This window comes from Hyperolius riggenbachi, chromosome 11, assembly GCF_040937935.1.
Source record: "Hyperolius riggenbachi isolate aHypRig1 chromosome 11, aHypRig1.pri, whole genome shotgun sequence".
Classification (NCBI taxonomy): Eukaryota; Metazoa; Chordata; class Amphibia; order Anura; family Hyperoliidae; genus Hyperolius; species Hyperolius riggenbachi.
The window spans coordinates 78,807,991-78,830,470 of record NC_090656.1 but is presented as its reverse complement, the minus strand read 5'-3'; the positions used below and the strand labels follow the sequence as shown (position 1 = coordinate 78,830,470).

The following is a 22,480-nucleotide window of genomic DNA, read 5'->3' as shown; positions in this document are numbered from 1 at the left end:
ACCAGCTCCTCTGGTGAGGTCTAGCTAAACTGTTTATTTGCTATTGCTGATAGCACTCACCAGCCCCTCTGGTGTGGGCTCCTAGCTACCCAGCTTCTATCTTGGCTAGTACCCTCCAGCTCCTCTGGTGGGGCCTAGCACAGATTGTCTGCAGATAGTACCCACCAGCTCCCCTGGTGAGGTTTAGTCAAACTATCTGCCAATTCCTCTGGTAGTTCTCCCCAGCCCTACTGGTGAGATCTACCCTCTACTCTTGCAGCAAACACTATTGTCACGACATCTCTGCCTTCTATACGTGCATTATTGGTGATACTGCAGATCACCACATAATCAGGTATAGAGTCTGCATTATTGGTGATTCTGCAGATCACACAATAATCAGACGTCTGTGTTGCTACACCAATACGTTATACAATCGTTATAAAATGTTTTTTCTCCAACAAACCTCTGTCCTTTACTCAATCCGCCAGGCAGCACTTAACTACTTCTTCTCAATACATAGAAACCAAGCACTTAGGGTGCATGCACACATCAGACGATAGTCTTTGGAAAATTAAAGATCACAGACCAATTTTACCCCCTTCCATGTAGTATAAGAGCCATACCTACACAGTCTATTCTATTGAGCTGAACTCCCCATCAGATAGAAATCTTTATTTAAGATGAAACAGGATGGCGTGACACTTCTCCTTTAAGAGGTGTGTTGCTTCCAGGTTTTGTGCGAGTATGGTGTGCCCAAAGTGGTCAATTTGTTGCTGACCGGCTATATGCTACATATAATGCTTGTGCAAGACGTGTGCTCCGCTCCACGATTTGAAGGAAGAAACTTGAACTGTGCATAAAAAGAAACAGATAGCATGCATCTTCCGTCTTAAGCATACACATTTATTGCCAGTGTTCAACATCATATTGGATTCTGTGCATAGCGTATTCCATGATTGCATATGAAGACTGCAAATATTGTAAATGTGATACCTTGAAATTCCAGGTGTGGGCCTGTCAGCATGGGAGGTGGGAGTGCGGGACAGATGTGGGCCTGGCGACGGCCGTTTCGCGTCCTCCTGGACGCTTGGTCACGCCGTGTTCCACGTGGACCGGATGAGGGCAGAGCGATGTAATTTAAAAGTGCAACACAAAGACAGTGGGCCCAAGTTTTAGTGACCCTTTTCCCCAGGAAATTCACATAATTGTGCAGGTTTTCTCAAGGAAATACACGTAATATGAGCAGATTTGACCCAAAAATACGTTCAATCATGTTGTCAGATTTGCCCAGAAACCACGTTCAACCATGTGGCAGATTTGACCAGAAAACACATTCAATCACATGGCAGATTTGATGAGAAAACACGTTCAATCATGTGGCAGATTTGACCAGAAAAAATGTTCAATCATGTCGGCAGATTTGACCAGAAAACACAATCATGTGGCAGACTTGATCAGAAAATACGTTCAATCATGTGGCAGATTTGACCAGAAAACAAGTTCAATCGTGGCAGATTTGACCAGAAAACACATTCAATCATGTGGGCAGATTTGACCAGAAAACACAATCATGTGGCAGATTTGACAAGAAAATAAGTTCAATAATGTAGCAGATTTGACCAGAAAACTCTTCAATCATGTGGTAGATTTGACCAGAAAACACGTTCAATCATGTGGCAGATTTGACCAGAAAACACAATCACGTGGCAGATTTGACCAGAAAACTCTTCACTTATGTGGCAGATTTGCCCAGAAAATACATTTGCTGATAAATAACAAAAAAAAAAAAACATTTACTCACCTGCAGAAGACCTCCTGTCCCGGCCTCCGTCCGGCGCGCAGCTCCCTTGATCCTCTGCAGCCAGCCAGCCTGAACTGAAACTCCCGCGCTGAGAGCAGGGCTACGGGAACATGGCGCCCGAAGCCCTGCACTGCAGACTCGAAGTCTCCAGAGCAGGGCTTCGGACGCCATTTTACTGTAGCCCTGCTGTGCCGCTGCCGGTGAACTGACACGGCGTCTATTAGATGTCGAAAGTCAGTTCACGCTGGGGGGTGCTTTAGGGGTGCTTGGACAATTTTAGGGGGTGCTTCAGCACCCCAAAGCACCCCCCTGGCGCCGCCACTGTATGTAAATGATCTTATCAGACAGCAGTGAGGAAAGTTCATATAAGCTCAGGACCCCCAAACATCATACCAGTCGGTGCAGGATCAGGCAAAGCAAGCCATAATGAAATGGATATGTACAAAAGGATCCGCAATCCAGACCAGGTTGAAGTAAAAGGCTGATATCTTTATTCAAAAAATCCACAGACATGCAATAAAATCACAGGATCAACTCACGCGTATTGGGCCTACCATTTAACTACGATTAAGGGCAGATGGTAGGCCCGATACGCGTAAGTTGATCCTGTGATTTTATTGCATGTCTGTGGATTTTTTGAATAAAGATATCAGCCTTTTACTTCAACCTGGTCTGGATTGCGGATCCTTTTGTACATATCCATCTTATCAGACAGCTTGTAAAAATGTAGACCAGTTTCCTTAAAAGTAAATAGAAGCCAAAAGAGTTTTATCTGAAAGTGCTTCTGATAAGATTTTAGTGCTAGAAAGTCCAAAGGGTCATTACTTATGTTTGTTTTAGAGCTCACCAAGAAAGATTTGGCAGAAGAGTGTCACAGCTGCTGTTTAGAATCAAATCTTAAAAATAAAGCAAATTAAACTGAAAGTAAAAATATGACCCCCAGTTCTATGTTACTAATGTACTATGTATTATAGGTACTACATATGCAATGAATTACCTCATATGCTTATTTTTACTTATAAAACAATAATTATTTAAAAAAATACATTTCAGATTAATTAATTTAGATCCATGAATGGTGGATTAATATATATTGTTAAAACAGACCTGAACTCATAACTTCCTCTCTGCTCTATAAGATACGCAACAGCGTAATAACCTTTTTGTATCAGCTTTGTTCTAGCTGATACAAATCTTGCAATAAATCTGCAGTGTGTCTACATCCTGCTTTCATGGAAGCAGACATATAGTTAACATCCTGTGTTTACAAATAAGCTTCTCTGTCACATCAGTCAGCTGACACAGCTGAGTGATCAAATTACAACATGTGATTAGTCACAGATGAGGGAGACTTTGACAGGCTAAACTCTCTAAATACATACAGGGTGCATTTCTCTATGTTTTCCTTCTGTCCCATGCAAGAGTTCAGGTCCATTTAAAGGGTTACTATTGTTCCTTGCCCTACTGAAAAGCCTGCAATATCCTCCAATATCATCATGTAAAGCATAAAAACCACTCTACTTACTTAAGTATGACGCAGCCAGTGCCAATAGCGGGAGCGGTCCAGAGGACTTGAATCCGTGTCCTTCGCCTTGGAGTGCTCTCTGTAACAGCTACAGGGCAGTTACTCATAAACTGTGTGTCTTCATCATCTATAATCTGCAAATTAAAATTCATGGTTAATTACGTACTGCCACTAAACTTGCCATAAGAGATTATTAGCGAGTAATGTCCCATTGAGCAATCGTAATAAAATAACTGGAGGGAAGGAAGCTTAACCTGTGCATACTGATTACATTGCCATTCCAGTGCTGTAGTGAACACTGAATGATACCTGTTTTATAGCGTGTTTAGATGGGGTAAGGTTATAGATTCTGCATTCATTGCTGTCTTATTTCTGTCCTAGTCTGCAGATGGCAAATGTTCACTTTCAGAACTGCAGGTGATTAAAAAACCATCTCAGCAGTACTAAGAACAGTTTTTGACTTTTATCAGGGTCCGCCTTTGATATGTACAACCTGTGTGGTCACACGGGAGCCCATGGATACAGTCAACAAGAGACCAACCACTCTCTCCTAATTGGTTACATGACACTCTTTTCTACCACCATGAGACTTAACCATTTCAGCCTGTGGGTTGTTTTCATCTTATGGACTAGAGGAATTGTAACATTTCAGTGCTTCTCCCATTAATTCCCCAATAACTTGATCACTACTTATCACAATGAAATGATCTATACCCATTTTTTGCCACCAATTAGGCTTTCTTTGGGTTGTACATTATGCTAAGAATTGTTTAATTCTAAATGCATTTTAATGTAATAGGTAAATAATAAGAAAAAATTTAAAAAAAATAATTATTTCTCAGTTTTTGGTCATTATAGTTTTAAAATAAGATGTCCTACTTTGGTAAAAAGTGAGACATTTTATTTGCCCATTTGTCCCGGTTATTGCAACATTCAAATGATATCCCTAGTACATACCGTATATACTCGCATACAAGCCGAATTTTTGACCCCCAAAAAGGGGGTCAAAAGTTGGGGGGGTCGGCTTGTATGCGAGTCTCTATTGTGGTGGTGGTGGTGGTCCGCGGAGCCCCCCGCCCGCTCTCTCCAGGGGAACCGCTCTCTCCTGCCTCGTCACAGCAGCAGCGCCGGGCGCGCTGCTGTGATACACGGCGAGCAGAGCAGAGCAAGAGGGGCACCCGCAGTAGAGGAAGCGGCCGCCGGCTGAAGAGGTAATAGCAGCGGCGGCCGCGGAGGGAGCTGCGGGCGGACGGGGATCACTAAACTGGGCACTATACTGGCTAAACTGGGCACTATACTTGCTATACTGGACACTTTACTGGCTATACTGGGCAGTTTACTAGCTATACTGGGCATTATACTGGCTAAACTGGGCACTATACTTCAGAATCAGAATCAGAATCAGAATCAGAATCAATTTATTTTCGCCAAGTAAGTTTGCACCTACAAGGAATTTGTCTTGGCAGTTGCTTAACAAACACAAACAAAAACAATACAAGGACAGACAGTGTGAATATTACAAGTTAAGGACATTATAAGTATAGTGGCAGTAAGCAATGTGAGAATTGTTCATGTTTAGTTCTGTGCTGATTACTTTCAGTCCTAGCAGCTCTAACGTGGTTCAGCATTAAGTATGGCTACCGCTTGAGGAAAAAAACTGTTCCTGTGTCTAGAGGTTTTGGTAGCGATTGACCGGAATCTTACTCCTGAAGGCATGCGCTGGAAGATGGAGTGAGCTGGGTGAGAGGGGTCAGAGGCAATTTTGGTTGCTCTCTTTCTGCACCTGCTAGTGTAAAGATCCTGCAGGGAAGGTAAGCTACAGCCAATTATCCTTTCCGCTGATCGGATGATGCGCTGCAGCCTCCCCTTTTCTAATGCTGAGCAGGAGCCGAACCATACAGTCATAGATGAATTTATGGTTGATTCGATGATTACAGTGTAGAACTGCACCATTAGATTTTGAGGTAGGCCAAACTTTTTCAGCTGCCGTAGATGGTACATTCTCTGTTGTGCTTTCTTGACAATAGTGGCAGTGTTGTTGTCCCATTTTAAGTCGTTTGAGATCGTGGACCCAAGAAACTTGAATGATTCTGATTCTGATTCTATACTGGGCACTATACTAGCTATACTGGGGCACTACCTACCCATACTGGGCACTATACTAGCTATACTGAGGCACTACCTACCCATACTGGGCACTATACTAGCTATACTGGGACACACTGGGGGGATCACGCGGCCTGCACCAATCCAGCATTTCCTACCCCCGGCTTATATGGGGGTCAATCATTTTTCCCTGGTTTTTTAGGTAAAAGTTGGGGGGTCGGCTTATATGCGGGTCGGCTTATATGCGAGTATATACGGTAATACTATGTATGGTGACACTATTTTATTTGGAAATTAAGGTGCATTTTTTTCAGTTTTTCATTTTTCAGTTGTACATCCATCACTAATTACAAGCCCATAATTTGATAACAATATACCCCCTTGACACACGTATTAAAACATTTTTAGTCCCTAATGTATGTAGGTGTAATTTTACTATTTGGCCACAAGATGTCCTTGCGCATTATTTCCTTTTGCGTACAATAAGTATGCTAAATAGGAAGTAATGCGTGCCTGTGTTACTTCGGAAGTGACTCAGGCATCTCATTGATGCTGGCGATCACATGGACCTAGACAGGAGATTTATGGATTCCCATTCATTCATCTAACAATCGGCGGCGGGAGCGGTGGGAGAGAGCGAGCGGAAGGAAGCAGTACAAAGCAGGTGGCACTAGCAGTACAAAATAAAAAAATGATCGGGGGGGGGGGGATTCTGTTCCCTGCCACCAATTACCTCTATCGCCGGGACCATCACAGGATTCCACCCGCACGATCACGTGCACAGCCCCTTAGACTGAGACATGAGTCTCACGTCCCTGTGACTACAGCAGCACCTGCTGCGGGCATGAGACACACACCCGTGTGGCAGTAACAGTTAATTAAGTTCTCACCATGGTTTCTATCAGTATATACTGGATGCCTTCCAACACAAACTCCATTGTTATGCAGTATATCCACCTATATGCATATACTGGATGTCTTCCAACACAGACACTCCATGGTTATACAGCAGATCCACCTATCTGTTTATACTGGATGCCTTCCAGCACAGGAGTCAATAGTGCAACGGCTCTGTATCAGGAGAGACAATTAGAGTAAAGGAGTTTACTCACACTTTCCTGGTTGCAACTGAATGCAACCAACAATATGGCATGCAGAAGGTTCTTAGGGAAGTCTTGAAAGGGGATTTGGCCAGGAAAACAACTTCCCAACAGAAGTGTAAACAAACATATTGAAGGTAGTTGCTCAAAAGTATATAAAATCAGTTTAAAAAAAGGAGATGTAGTAATTGGTTTACCTCTAATGAAGAATAATAGCCATTAGCCAATATGACTTTGAAGCATTCAAAAATGTTATTGCAAAGTAATAGGGTACAACAAAGTGTTTCATGAGCCTTACCTTCCTCCTCAGATCAATAACTCTTTAAAGGCGCTTGTATCTTTTTACTAGAAGTCACACAGCACATTTTTGGTAGGCGTTATTGACCTGAAGAAGCAGGTGAAGCCCATGTAACAAGTTTTATCGTTTCTGTACAATAACATGTTTGAATGCTTTAAAGTCATATTGACTACTATTCTTTAGGAAAAGTACGCCAAATACTACCTCTCCTGTTTTTAAATTGATTTTAATTGTTTTATATACTATTGGGTGCCTCTATGTTCAGTAAGGCTGCTTTCACAGTGGGACGTTACAGGTGCACGTTAGAGCAGCCTGTAACGCAGCCCAACTTACAGTAATGAAAAATCAATGGGCTGTTCAGAGTGCCCACGTTGCATTACAGTGTAACGCTGGACGTTGAAATAAAGTGCAGCATGCTTTGCGTTATATGTGGTTTTAGCTGTGTTAGACTGTTTGCACATGCTTAGTAAGGGGAGAGTCACTATTGTTCCTAGCCACATGGCTAATTAATATTCACTGCACTGTAGTGTTGTCCAGATCATGAACGATTCGGATCTTCGATCCAGATCTTTTTTATGAGTCGAATAATCCGGATCATCACAATGAAGGATTCGGTTCGAAGTGGATGTCTGGAAGAAACAGGAACTGCAGCTTCTGTGCACAAGCACAATCTTCCTGCTGCATCTCTCCCTTCCCCATTAGCACCCTCAATGTGCCTTCATTCTCCTGCACCTCTCACTCTGCTGCACTCCTGCTTCCCTAGTAAAATGATTCAAAGATTCAGTTCAAAGATCCGGATCTTTTCAATGATCCGATTCGAATCATCCGAATCATTGAAAAGATCCAGACTTCCCAGGATAGCACCAAGAGCCTCATAAAGCGGTTCAATCTGACGTCCAACGTCAACACCACCATGCGTTGCGTTAGGGGCACGGTATGTGACCTTAACGTCCCCTAAAACGCACCGTTTTGGTGTGAAAGAGGCCTAATACTTGAAATGAAACCTCCAGCCTGCTATAGGCCCCTTTCCCAGCTGTACCCTGTTTGAAACGCAGGTGGTCGAGCATCATGTGAAGATGACATGGAGATCCAATGCATTTATAAAAAATGAGATCGTACTGCATTGTGGGCAAACATGCATGCAACCATGCGTTGCTTTTCCTAATCCAACTGCAAGGTTTAAATTGGAACGTTAGGCTGTGCGTACATCAAAAAAGGGCGTCGGGAAAAAAGGGCGCGTGGTGTAAACGATAAGCAGTATTATCGTTTATAAAAATATTGTGTAGAATTTTGTTTACAAATAGTGTTTTAAGAATTTATAAATCATTAAATAATGTGTATGAAATCGACAATTCTTAAAACGTTAATCTTCCCTGTTTCTAAACTGAAACTTATAATTACGTTTGTTAAAAAAACAGTAATATTTGTGTAAACATTATAATTATATATTGTTATGGATAATCTTGATTTATCGTTTATTATTATAATGAAATGTGAAAATATTGTTTATAACAATGATATTAATATAAGTACATTCATAATAACTGTTGATTAGTATAATTAAAATTGTACTAAAACTATACCTAACCCTACTCTCACACAGAACCCTCCCTGTACCTATCCCTAACCCCTAGACGCCCTGGTGGTGCCTAAACCTAAGACCCCCCTGGTGGTTCCTAAATCTAAGACCCCCTGGTGGTGCCTAAACCTAAGACCCCCCTGGTGGTGCCTAAACCTAAGACCTCCCTGGTGGTGCCTAAAACTAACCACCCCAAAGCCCTCCCTGTACCTATCCCTAACCCCTAGACCCCCTGGGGGTGCCTAAACCTAAGACCCCCCTGCTGGTGCCTAAACCTAAGACTAGTGTTGGACGAACAGTGTTCGCCACTGTTCGGGTTCTGCAGAACATCACCCTGTTCGGGTGATGTTCGAGTTCGGCCGAACACCTGATGGTGCTCGGCTGTCATGATCGCTGCTGCAGCAGGTATTGCTGGAAGTAGTAGTGCTGCAGCTCAGGCAGTTCTGATCTCTTTCCATGCAAGCTGCATAGCTTTGTCTGCCTTTCCCTGCTGTCAGCTTGTGACTGATTATCATTCACCTGTGTGGGAATCTGCATGTCTGCTCCCATTGGATGACCTCAGTATAAAGATCTGCTTCCTGCAGGACTCCTCGGGTTTTCATAGCTTCAGTTTAAGCCTGTCTTGCTGTCGCTTCAGCCCCCGATCGTGTTTCTTGTTCTAAAGATACTTTGCTGGTTTTGCATCATATATTGGTTCATTGCCCATATATATGCATACCAGCACGTTTATTATTTTCCTTGTATTCGTGTTACGTTGATACATCAGTGACGCTGATATATACGTACACGATCTGTTTATATCCTGTGTTCAGCTAGTCAGTTCTAGCACGTTGATCACCCGTGCTGAGCTAGTTATCCTGTTCCTGGTCCTGTTTGTGGATTGCGTTCATCTCTGCGAGGAGATAACGAATCCTTCTGAATCCTGTCCTGTTACCGTTTGTGGATTGCGTTCATCTCTGCGAAGAGATAGCGAATCCTTCTGAGTCCTGTTCCCTGTATCGTTCCAGTCCTAAGTCAGTGTTCCTGCTTATGTCATATATCGGTTCATTGCCGATATATACATATGTTAGTCAGACGTTACAAATAGTTTCATTGATAGCTGTAATTGTAATACGCTAGGAAATCATACTATTTGTATATTTATCTGTGTTACGTTCATCTATCTTGATCCTGCTAATTCCTGACTATCCTGCCCTGTCTTTGTGAGGCACGCCATCGCCGCTACGCTTTGGCTGCCTCATTCCAGTCTGTCTTGTTGTGGACGCTTGCTGTCACTAAGTAGCGGCTAGCTAGCAAGCGTTCATTCTGTCTACCTGTCCTGATCTCCTCAGTTCTGGTTTATGCGCTCAGCGCTACTTTGCGCTGAGACGTTATAGCGAAAGCATTGTTTGTGGCTGTCGGATCTGCACCGGCTCTGTGCGCCACAATCTCCTTTTGGAGTCAGTCCTCCCCTCCACTATACTAGGGATAGCCTGTTTCCTTGTGCTAGTGTGTGTACCTCCTCCACGTCAGCTCATGCGTTGCATGCTGACTGTGGAGAATACACCACCAAGCCTTACATTATGAAAACCACATTACCAATCCCTATTGTGGGGGGGATTTCCAGAAATTATGACACTGTTTGTCAGGGGTCCGGCTCCTTTAAAACATTTGAAAAGCTTGGTCCTAAAGATACAGACAAATTTATATCAGAATTGGTTAAAGTTCTGGCCAATCCCGACTTCCGGGCTTCTGCAATTTCTACCTGGTCTGATTGGATCGTTTGTGCTCTTTTTAAGGGCAAACTTTTTGATTGGGCAATCGATGTCTTAGATCACACCCAGTTTAGACAAAGTCCTTTGCAATTTATAGCTTTTGTAATTCACAATTGGTTGCGCATAGCTCCATTGTCTTTTCCTCTTAATGAACTCCTGGCAGCAGGCCAATCAGCTGCTCCTTCAATTGCTTGCAAAAATGATCAGCAAGCAGAAAGTGTTACTGATAATGTTCCTGCAGCCTTGAATAAATCACCAAAAACAGCAGGGTCTAAGGCAAAACGCAAACGTTCTAAGAAACGTGTCCGATCTGCAGAGTCGTTATCCTTAGCGACTGAGACCTATAATGAGATTCTGCCATTAACAGATAATGAAATGCAATTGTCTTTCAGGGGAGTTAAATGGACTTATGAAACTACTAATGAACTTTCATCACTGGCTAGGGAAAATAAAGATTTTTGTTTAAAAGAATTATCTGAGTATGATTATGAGGACATATTACAGAGTATTGAACAAATCAACTTATTTGTGAAGCAAGGAAAGTTTGCATACACTACAGTTCAACACTTGCTACAGGTATTGGAGATTCTTAAGAATAAGGAATCTGCCAATCACCTGCTAATTAACCCAATATATGTCCCTGCCACAATCATATCTGCAAACTATGATCTGCCTGTTAAGTATGCTTGGAATCCTCCATTTGAGAAAGGAGAGATGGAAGCTCTGGTCAATGAATGGAAGAATGATTCAAGTTTATTTTGTCAATTTTACAGTGCAAAAAGTGAATTAGTATTGAATGCATGCATTAAGTCTGCCTATAACCTAATAAAAACTGGTGTGTGTGGGTATGACTTTGTGGCTCCATTGATCGATGTGTGGAAAATGATTTTGGACGATTTTTATGCGATTCAATCAGTTGATACCAGGGAAGACACACTGTCAATTGGAGACTGTCCCACTTCTCCAGTTACTGAGTCCCTGCCATGTCTTGTGAATGTTCCTGTAACTCCACCCTGTACCATGGATAACTCAGTGTTACTTCCCAGTAAAACAGAAGCCACTGATACTTTCTTAACTTTGCCCTGCACAAATTTCTCAGCAGAGAATCCAGAGGTCCTGCTGACTTCTGAGTCCAGCCTAGCCAGTACTCATGAGTCTTTGTTCAGTGAAACAGACACCAGAAAAATCTTGCCTGTCTCTGCAAACACTTCTGCAGAAATTACCTGTGTTAATAAAGTTCAACTCCTGTCTGATCCAGCAGATGCCAATAGATGCACTACATCAGTTTCCGAGTCCCAGCAATCCTGTCCAGAAACCTCAGAACCCCAGCATCTGAATTTTCCAATTTTCCAATTGAATGGTGATTCAGATGCGCAAACATTGTGTTTTGATCTTCCTGTTTCTACACCTCACTTTAGTTTCGTGAATAACTCAGAGCGTCTGCTATGTGAATCCGAAATTGCAGAATTATTACTGTGTTCAGAAAATGTTCCAGTAAATTTGCCCTGTACCATGAATTGTGCAGTAGATCTCTCCAATGAAACTCAGGTCACAGAATCATTATGCTGTCCAGCAGGTGCTTCCATGGTTTTGCCCTGCAATATGGACTGTTCAGTGATCCTGTCCAGTGAAGCTGTGGTCGCAGAGTCTTATGCTTCACCCAGTACTTTGGTTACTTCAAACCCTCTAGCAGAGGAGTCTGAGGCACTGCTTACCTCAGTTGGTGTTGCAGTAATATTCACTTGTCTAGCAGCTGTTTTGGAATTACAGTCTGCTCTAATAAAACTTGATGAATTTCTGCCCAGCGAAGCAGAAGCCATTGAAATATTGTCCTCGTCAGCAAGTGTGTTAGATACCTTGCCCTGTACACAGTCTGATTTAACCAATGTTGTTGAGTCCCTCTCCAGTGTTGTAACAGCCGAGGAACTCCAGCCCGGTCCTCTGAATGTTTCAAAAGTTTTGCCCTGTAACATGGATAATTCTGATTCTCTGGTCAAAATAATAGAAATCTCAGAATTTCAGTCCGGTCTAATGAGTGTTCCTGAAACCCAGCCCTGTATCCTGAAATATTCTGGTTCTCTGGCCGCTGTGGCAGAGGTTCCAGAGTCCCCTTCCTGTCCAGGGAATTTCTCAGTTTTGCCTAGTCCAGTGGGGGCTGCTGCAATACTGACTTGTTCTGCAGCGCCTCATGAGCTCCAATCCAGTGTATTAGATGAGTCTCTGTCCAGTCCAGAGGTAGTTGTGGAGTCCCTATCTGGTTCAGTGCATACATCAGAAGATTTGTCCTGTCTTGTTAGTGCCCCTGAATCTGATTTGTTACTGACTTTGCTGGAATCAGCGACATCTAAGTCTGATCCTGCATTCTCGTGTAAAAGTCCAGTAGTTGCGAAGTCTAGTCATGATGATTTTTTTTGGGCCAGTCCTGGTTTTGGTCCTGTCTTGGCTGACCCTGAGGCTCACAGTTCCTTGACATGCCCAGAGGTTTCTCTTGTGCCAGTGTGCCCAGATGTTCTTTGTGTGCCAGAATGCCCAAGTGTGTCTAAGGTGTTAGCGTGCTCTGATGCTTCCTTAGTGGGAACATGTTCTGATGTTGCCAGTCTGCCTGCATGCCCAGAGATGGTTCTAGTCCCTGAAAGCCCTGATCTTGATGTTTGTCCTTGTGGCCCTGACTCGGGAATTGCCCTAGGTTCCATAGGGGTTCTTGATAGTTCTCCATGTGAGCCTAAGGGGCGTTCTGACCTATGGGGATCTCTTTGGAGCTTCAAGGTGTTCTGGGAGGTCTCTGAGAAAACTTGTCCTGGTGCCTTGGACTGGTTCAACAGTGGGTTTTGTGTTGGTAAAGACAGTCCCGGTGGACATTGCAAAGGCTTTGGCGTTTTGGAACGGTTCCTGGAAGGCGGTGGGTATCGCTCAGGGAGTTTCGGAGGGCTTTCTTCTGGAAATCATGGTTCTGATGGGTGTCACACTGGGGCTTGTAGTACTGATGGGCATGGTTCTGTAGGTTCTGGTTCTGATGGGTCCAGTCTTGTGGGGACTGATTCTGGAATTTGGTCTTGCCGGGCTGTCCCGGTCATCATGAATTATCAGTCAGACTGTTTTGTTGGGAATTTCAGTTTTGAAAAGCGTCTGGAATCCGCTTTTAAGGGCAGGGGTACTGTCATGATCGCTGCTGCAGCAGGTATTGCTGGAAGTAGTAGTGCTGCAGCTCAGGCAGTTCTGATCTCTTTCCATGCAAGCTGCATAGCTTTGTCTGCCTTTCCCTGCTGTCAGCTTGTGACTGATTATCATTCACCTGTGTGGGAATCTGCATGTCTGCTCCCATTGGATGACCTCAGTATAAAGATCTGCTTCCTGCAGGACTCCTCGGGTTTTCATAGCTTCAGTTTAAGCCTGTCTTGCTGTCGCTTCAGCCCCCGATCGTGTTTCTTGTTCTAAAGATACTTTGCTGGTTTTGCATCATATATTGGTTCATTGCCCATATATATGCATACCAGCACGTTTATTATTTTCCTTGTATTCGTGTTACGTTGATACATCAGTGACGCTGATATATACGTACACGAACTGTTTATATCCTGTGTTCAGCTAGTCAGTTCTAGCACGTTGATCACCCGTGCTGAGCTAGTTATCCTGTTCCTGGTCCTGTTTGTGGATTGCGTTCATCTCTGCGAGGAGATAACGAATCCTTCTGAATCCTGTCCTGTTACCGTTTGTGGATTGCGTTCACCTCTGCGAAGAGATAGCAAATCCTTCTGAGTCCTGTTCCCTGTATCGTTCCAGTCCTAAGTCAGTGTTCCTGCTTATGTCATATATCGGTTCATTGCCGATATATACATATGTTAGTCAGACGTTACAAATAGTTTCATTGATAGCTGTAATTGTAATACGCTAGGAAATCATACTATTTGTATATTTATCTGTGTTACGTTCATCTATCTTGATCCTGCTAATTCCTGACTATCCTGTCCTGTCTTTGTGAGGCACGCCATCGCCGCTACGCTTTGGCTGCCTCATTCCAGTCTGTCTTGTTGTGGACGCTTGCTGTCACTAAGTAGCGGCTAGCTAGCAAGCGTTCATTCTGTCTACCTGTCCTGATCTCCTCAGTTCTGGTTTATGCGCTCAGCGCTACTTTGCGCTGAGACGTTATAGCGAAAGCATTGTTTGTGGCTGTCGGATCTGCACCGGCTCTGTGCGCCACAATATCCTTTTGGAGTCAGTCCTCCCCTCCACTATACTAGGGATAGCCTGTTTCCTTGTGCTAGTGTGTGTACCTCCTCCACGTCAGCTCATGCGTTGTATGCTGACTGTGGAGAATACATCACCAAGCCTTACATCGGCCAAACCGTTCGGCCACATGGCCGAACTAAGAGCGCATGGCCGAACGTTCCCCGAACGTTCGGCTAGCGCTGTGATTGGCCGAACGGGTCACATGGTTCGGACCCCGAACGCACTCTGATTGGCCGAACGGGTCACGTGGTTCGGCCCGAACGCGCTCTGATTGGCCGAACGGTCACGTGGTTCGGGTAAATAAGTACCCGAACCACGTCATATCGCCGCCATTTGTCTGTGGGTTTAGCTTTGGGTAGGCAGGCAGGGTAGTTCGCGCTCCAGCCACGCTAGCCAGGGTTTCCCCCTAGTCATTGTGTGTCGCTGCTGGGAACAGTAGTACACCGCTCGCTCAGCCACACTATATAGCATTGTGTGTACTGCCACTGTGTACCTCGCTCAGCCACGCTATATATAGCATTGTTTACTGCCACTGTGTGTACACGGCTCAGCCAGACTATATAGCATTGTGTGTACTGCCACTCTGTGTACACCGCTCAGCCAGACTATATAGCATTGTGTGTACTGCCACTCTGTGTACACGGCTCAGCCAGACTATATAGCATTGTGTGTACTGCCACTCTGTGTACTCCGCTCAGCCAGACTATATAGCATTGTTTACTGCCACTCTGTAAACACCGCTCAGCCAGACTATATAGCATTGTGTGTACTGCCACTCTGTGTACACCGCTCAGCCAGACTATATAGCATTGTGTGTACTGCCACTGTGTGTACACCGCTCAGCCAGACTATATAGCATTGTGTGTACTGCCACTCTGTGTACACCGCTCAGCCAGACTATATAGCATTGTTTACTGCCACTGTGTGTACACGGCTCAGCCAGACTATATAGCATTGTGTGTACTGCCACTCTGTGTACACCGCTCAGCCAGACTATATAGCATTGTGTGTACTGCCACTGTGTGTACACCGCTCAGCCAGACTATATAGCATTGTGTGTACTGCCACTCTGTGTACACCGCTCAGCCAGACTATATAGCATTGTTTACTGCCACTGTGTGTACACGGCTCAGCCAGACTATATAGCATTGTGTTTACTGCCACTCTGTGTACACCGCTCAGCCACACTATATAGCATTGCGTACTCTGCCAGTCAGTGTGTATATTGCTGGGATCAGTAATACTCCACTCACCGCCAACCACTATATGAGCTCACCATGAGTTCCTCAGAGACCTCCGCTGTGAGCAGCACTCCCAACAACAGCAACAGCCAACGCCCCACGCAAGCTATAACATCCACCCCAGCAGCCAGTGGTCAGCAGCAGCCCTCCCCGGAGGAGAACGTTGTGTCCATCGGTCAGTCGCCAGAGCGATTAATGAGGGCTGCCATTGAGGAGATGATGGGGCCTGATGTGGAGGAGGAGGTCTGGCTCAGGCCAGCATCCCAAGTTAATGTTGAGGACGATGAGGGGTCTGTGTCTGGGGATGTTGGGGTGGCAGAGGTGGTGGGTGGGTCAGACTCAGGAGAAGAGTTGTATGATGAGGATGATGATCGGGACCATCTGTATGTGCCTCAGAGTCCGACCCCGGAAAACATGTTGTATCGTGTGTTTAGGTAGTAAAATCTGCGTTCCCACTTCCCAGTACTGCCCGGGTCCACGGATCCATATAATTTTTTGGGCAGCACTATCAAACTGTGGTACTATGAGTGAGTTGCCATGGTCCTTCTGTGCTGTCACACTCACCGTCTGTCTGCAGATGGATTGTTCAACACAGCTACGCCATCTGACATGTAGTCCTGGACCTTGACCATCTTCTCCAGGCGATTGGTGTTGGAGGACGTGGAACTGCCCGATTGCTGTTCTGTGGGCTGCTGCATGGGTGTCAGAAAATGTTCCCAATCCAAGGACACTGCCAATACCATTCCCTTTTGGGCACTAGCAGCAGCTTGTGTTCTTTGCTGCCCTCCTGGTCCTCCTGGGTTTGCTGAAGTCAGTCTGTCGGCGTACAACTGGCTAGAGAAGGAGGAGGATGTCAATCTCCTCTCTAAAGTCTCCATCCTCAAGGGCCTGCTGGAATTGTTCCATTTTTGACCTGTCTGACACTTTCTTCAATCAGTTTTTTAACATTGTGTTTGTATAAACTGGGTATAAACCCAGTAATTGGTGTTGTCCAGAATAATGAATAATAATGAATAGTGAATAATGCACGGGCCGCGTTCAATGCAGTCTAGCATGAATTGAGCCATGTGTGCCAGAGAATCCTGCCAGACTCCTCTGTCTTCATGTTCTTGTGAGCGTTGTGATTGTTGTGATGCACCATATTCGTCACCAGCATCACTTTCTTCCTCTTCTGCTGTCCATTCCCGCTAAATTGTGGAAGTCAACGTGCACCGCTCTGTCCCTCGGCAGTGGGGGCATCCAATTCCTGCTCCAACTCCAGCTGTTCCTCGTCCTGTTCTTTGTCATAGCTGGGACCAGCGTTTCCTGAGGCAGGTTGCCTGATGTTGGTATCATCACGCTGATCGTTTTCATCTTCAGATTCCCCCACTTGCATCATGCCAGCGGTTTCCATCTTCAACATTGATTTCTTCAGTAAACACAGCAGTGGTATTGTAATGCTGACTGTAGAGTTGTCACTGCTCAGGACAAGCAACGTGGATTGCTCAAAATTTTGGAGGACTTGGCAGAGATCCAACATGGTGGCCCAATCAGATCCACAGAAGCTTGGTAGCTAGCTGCTGGAATGCGCCTCGGCACTGCGCAAAAGCGTGCTAGCATGTGCAGCGTAGAATTCCAGCGCGTAGGGAGGGACATCACCCAGCGAGCGATGGTGCGCTAGATTGAAGCGCTCCTACATCTCTTGGTGAGTCCTTCAGAAGCGGTACTGGACTTTTAAAAATGTTTTTTTTTTCCCTTCAACAGAAGATCTGCCACGTTGGAGTGAGGAGGACGCCGCCGACCCCGACACCAAGCTGAACCCCGGCGAACTCCAAGCAGAGGATCTTCAGGAACCCTCAAGGCTTTGAGCAAGCTGAGGAGGATCAGCAGTCCCGACGAGACCTCTCCTCATATGTGACTGTGTGCAGTGGAGTAGAGCTCCCCAGAACAACCTCTCACTTGTCACTTTGTCACTGGTCACTTTGTCACTTGTCACTTTGTCACTTGCCACTTTGTCATTTTGTCACTTGTCACTTTGTCACTTGTCACTTTGTCACTGGTCACTTTGTCACTTTGTCACTTGTCACTTGTCACTTTGTCACTTGTCACTTGTCACTTTGTCACTTGTCACTTGTCACTTTGTCACTTTGTCATTTCGTCACTTTGTCATTTTGTCACTTTGTCAGTCACTTTGTCACTTTGTCACTTTGTCACTGGTCACTTTTCACTTTGTCACTTGTCACTTGGTCACTTGTCACTTGGTCACTTGGTCACTTGTCCAGATGATCTCGGTACACCTCCTGCGATTCAAATTCCTGCACACATTGCTCTGGGATTTGGGTGTGATGAATGATGCATCTAACTGGCCACCGGAGGCAATTAAGGCCTTCAAAACATTGAAAGCAGCTTTCTGTTCCTCCCCCATTTTGCGTCATGTTGAGTTGTTGACGTCATGTTCATCCTCGGCCTCGCCTTGCATTTCAGTGCGAGGTGCATTTTCCACAGAAAAAGGTTGTGAATCCGGGCACAACATTTGTGGCTGTTCCATTGACCTTTCACAGGTAGAAGATTGTGGGGGTGGGAATAGCTCCTCCGAATAGCCCATTGTGTCCTGAAAACTACTCATTGCATTGCTTTGCGCACGCATTTTTTTGTCCTCATGCAAGGCCTGAGTTGCGCCTGAAAGCATGGCCTTCTCCTCCTGCGCCTCCTCCTGTTCCATCACATCTGCTGCTGCTGGGTTAGCGTTGCCGCGTGGTCCCTGTTTATGGAACCTCTTATCTTTATTACATTTATGACTGCATGGCGGTACAAAGCATGCTATCCGCACGCTTCTTGTCCTCATGCAAGGCCTGGGTTGTTGTGTCTCAAAAAGCGTGGCCTTCTCCTCCTGCGCCTCCTTCTCCTGTTCCATCACGTGTGCTGCTGCTGGTTCTGGGTTAGCGTTACCGGTCCCTTTTCCTGGAACCCCTTCTCTGTATTACATTTATGACTGCATGGCGACAAAAAGCATGTTACCTGTGCAAAGAAACATTTAGTAGAAGAGAATGTGTAGCACTTCCTCTTAGTATTGAATTAGTCTGACGTGCCAGGCCAAGATCCAGCAGCACTCCGGATCACACTGCATGAAATGGAGAGACAGCCGGCACCATCCAAGTCAATAATGTTCTTTTATTGAGATAAAAACATCTCAGCAGGTCACAGCGACGTTTCGAGGAAATCACCTCTTTATCAAGCTCGTGCTGAGGACAAGTCACAAATGAACAATACAAGTTGGCGCTTATATATCAAACATGGAAATGCAGCAGCCAATCACATACACTTTACACAATGCCCAATCATAATAGTCCGTAAGTTGCCGGACCTGATGGGGAACTTAGAGGCTGCTGCCTCATAGGTACATTCAAATGGGGTCCCTCCCATCCCCCGACACCCACCTTGGTAAACCGCCGCGGCCCCTTCCGCCCGTCGATCACCACAATCTCCTCCCATCCATCCGCCCATGGCGGACCTGACAGGGGACTAAGTGGGATGGACGCCTGTGTGTCCGCGCTCATGCGCAGACACTCTGCGTCCAGACGGGCGGATGGTGACGTAGGCGGCTAGAGAAGCCGCCATGCGTCACACGTTGATAGGGCGGGGCAGCGGTGGCGACCAATAGGAGCGCTCAAAATTCAATGCATAGTAAAATACGTGTCTATGGCGTACACGGCGCATTAGCATATGTAAACAGTCATATTGTAAGGCACAGTGCATAATATATATGTAGCAAAAGAACATACATAGGGCACTAAGATCCATGTACATATAAGCACTATCGTAGAGTCACATGCTCTCCCTACTAAGTACATGCCCAGGGTGAAGAGAATGCAATAACGTTATATGAGCCCAATAAAAAATGGTATGGACATATGGAGAAAGATCAACAGGGGAAAACAGGGGGGCATAAGGGAGGGGGAATTGTAGAGACAATCAGATGCTAACATTGGGCAGGACACAGTGTCCTGTCCAATGTTAGCATCTGATTGTCTCTACAATCTAGTATTGTTGGGTTAGAATTATTCTTTCCTTTTTCTTCCCCCCCCCCTTCCCCCTCCCTTATGCCCCCCTGTTTTCCCCTGTTGATCTTTCTCCATATGTCCATACCATTTTTTATTGGGCTCATATAACGTTATTGCATTCTCTTCACCCTGGGCATGTACTTAGTAGGGAGAGCATGTGACTCTACGATAGTGCTTATATGTACATGGATCTTAGTGCCCTATGTATGTTCTTTTGCTACATATATATTATGCACTGTGCCTTACAATATGACTGTTTACATATGCTAATGTGCCGTGTACGCCATAGACACGTATTTTACTATGCATTGAATTTTGAGCGCTCCTATTGGTCGCCACCGCTGCCCCGCCCTATCAACGTGTGACGCATGGCGGCTTCTTTAGCCGCCTACGTCACCATCCGCCCGTCTGGACGCAGAGTGTCTGCGCATGAGCGCGGACACACAGGCGTCCATCCCACTTAGTCCCCTGTCAGGTCCGCCATGGGCGGATGGATGGGAGGAGATTGTGGTGATCGACGGGCGGAAGGGGCCGCGGCGGTTTACCAAGGTGGGTGTCGGGGGATGGGAGGGACCCCATTTGAATGTACCTATGAGGCAGCAGCCTCTAAGTTCCCCATCAGGTCCGGCAACTTACGGACTATTATGATTGGGCATTGTGTAAAGTGTATGTGATTGGCTGCTGCATTTCCATGTTTGATATATAAGCGCCAACTTGTATTGTTCATTTGTGACTTGTCCTCAGCACGAGCTTGATAAAGAGGCGATTTCCTCGAAACGTCGCTGTGACCTGCTGAGATGTTTTTATCTCAATAAAAGAACATTATTGACTTGGATGGTGCCGGCTGTCTCTCCATTCTGTGCAAAGAAACATGACATTTTCCACATTTAAAAGACAGTTTTTCCTTTGAAACTTTACAATCAATTTTCTCAAAAACTATAAGCTCTTTTTCAAATATTTTTTTCCTCTTGTACCCACTTCCAAGGTGCACATTCCCTGCACATTTGGGGTATGTAGCATGTAAGGAAGCTTTACAAAGCACGAAAGTTCGGGTCCCCATTGACTTCCATTATGTTCGGAGTTCGCGCGAGCACCCGAACATCGCGGCGATGTTCGGCGAACGTTCGCGAACCCGAACATCTAGGTGTTCGCCCAACACTACCTAAGACCCCCCTGGTGGTGCCTAAACCTAAGACCCCCTATGGATAATAATGTTTTACAAACATTAATAATTAAAACATTTAAATAAAAAAATTTAATTTTTTTTGGGGTGGATAATAATGTTTTAGAAATGTTTTACAAATAGTGATTGTAAAAAATATATTACAATTTATGTTACGTACTGATCGCTTTATTTTATGAATAATAATGTTTTACAAACAGTAAGGGTTAAAATGTTAAATGTTTTAATTAAACAGGATAAATATGTTTAGTATCTTTATAAACGTTATTCATCACGGGCTGATTGTGTAAAGTTAAATCATCACAAGCACAGTTATAAAACTTTAAAAATCTCCGGGCGCCGTTTGTAAAACGTTAATCTCCGGCGCCTTTTTTTCCCTGTTCGGCACCCATTAAACGATATTTATAATGGGAGTGAATGGGGCGCCCTTTTTGTCCACTTGTCTCATGCGCCCAAATCTCCTGCTTCCAGACAGTGTAGGTCTATGCAATTCTGATGTCTTTGCTTGTCACAGACTAAGTGTTGTTGAAAAATGTGCACAGCAATACACAAGCAGGGAACGAGGACTAACTCTAATTGCCTTTTCATTCCAAGCTAAGGAACATAGCTATTATCATTTAGTACTTATATAGAGAGATGACCCGTACCTCTGATTTTCGGTTCAAACCGGGTTCGCAAACTTCCGCAAAAGTTCAGTTCGAGCGAACTTTCGCGAACCGCAATAGACTTCAATGGGGAGGCGAAATTGAAAACTAGAAACACTTATGCTGGCCAGAAAAGTGATGGAAAAGATGTTTCAAGGGGTCTAACACCAGGAGGGGGGCATGGCGGAGTGGGATAGATGCCAAAAGTCCCGGGGGAAAATCTGGATTTTACGCAAAGCAGCGTTTTAAGGGCAGAAATCACATTGAATGCTAAATTGCAGGCCTAATGTGCTTTAAAACATTTTGCATGTGTATACATCAGTCAGAGAGTGTAATTAGACTGCTTCACACTGACACACCAAACTCACTGTGTAATGGACCACAAACAGCTGTTTGTGTAGTGACGGCCATGCTGGACTGGTGCGCACCATGGCGAGAGTGCAGGCCGTGACGGTTTTCAAGCCCAGTGCTTAAAAACACCTTGCATGTGTATATGTTACGGCCAGAACCCGAAGTTTGGCCACTTCACGTTGTGGCTGACCTCTTCGGGTTCTGGCCGGTCAATGTGCGAAGTGGCGGTGGTGCTGCAGCCAATGTCCGAAATGAGCCGAATCCCGGCGGCTCCGATCATTTTCCCCGGTGCTGGCTCCACCCCCCGCCTCCCTGCTATTGGCTTTCAGTCAGCCGGAGACACGAGTCGTCTTCCTCCCCCCGAGTTGGTCGTGGCTGCAGGAAAGCAGAGCGGGGAGCACTGCAGACATTGCTTCTGTCAGTGCCCGCTCTGCAGGGACGAACGAATTCCTGCTTTCTTGCCTCTGCCTTCCTGTAGCCATGAACGACTCTGGGGGGGGGGGGACGCATGTGTCTGTCGCACACAGACAGGTACTGGACAGGCTCAGTGACAATGCGCGTGCTCACGTAGGTAGGTGGGTGCACTGAAGTGAACAACAGGTAGTAGGTATATGCAGTGATGGGTATTTTAATGTGCACCTGTCACACA

The 22,480-nt window shown here is 45.2% G+C and overlaps 1 protein-coding gene across 1 annotated transcript in view; it reads right to left on the bottom strand.

Annotated features, from left to right (window-relative positions):
• SPON1 (spondin 1) overlaps positions 1 to 22,480 on the bottom strand; it is a 599,663-nt gene that overhangs the window by 428,022 nt on the left and 149,161 nt on the right. The window contains exon 3 of the mRNA XM_068259659.1: positions 3,309 to 3,442. Coding sequence (XP_068115760.1) covers positions 3,309 to 3,442 — 134 coding nt within the window. The remainder of the gene's footprint in view (positions 1 to 3,308; positions 3,443 to 22,480) is intronic.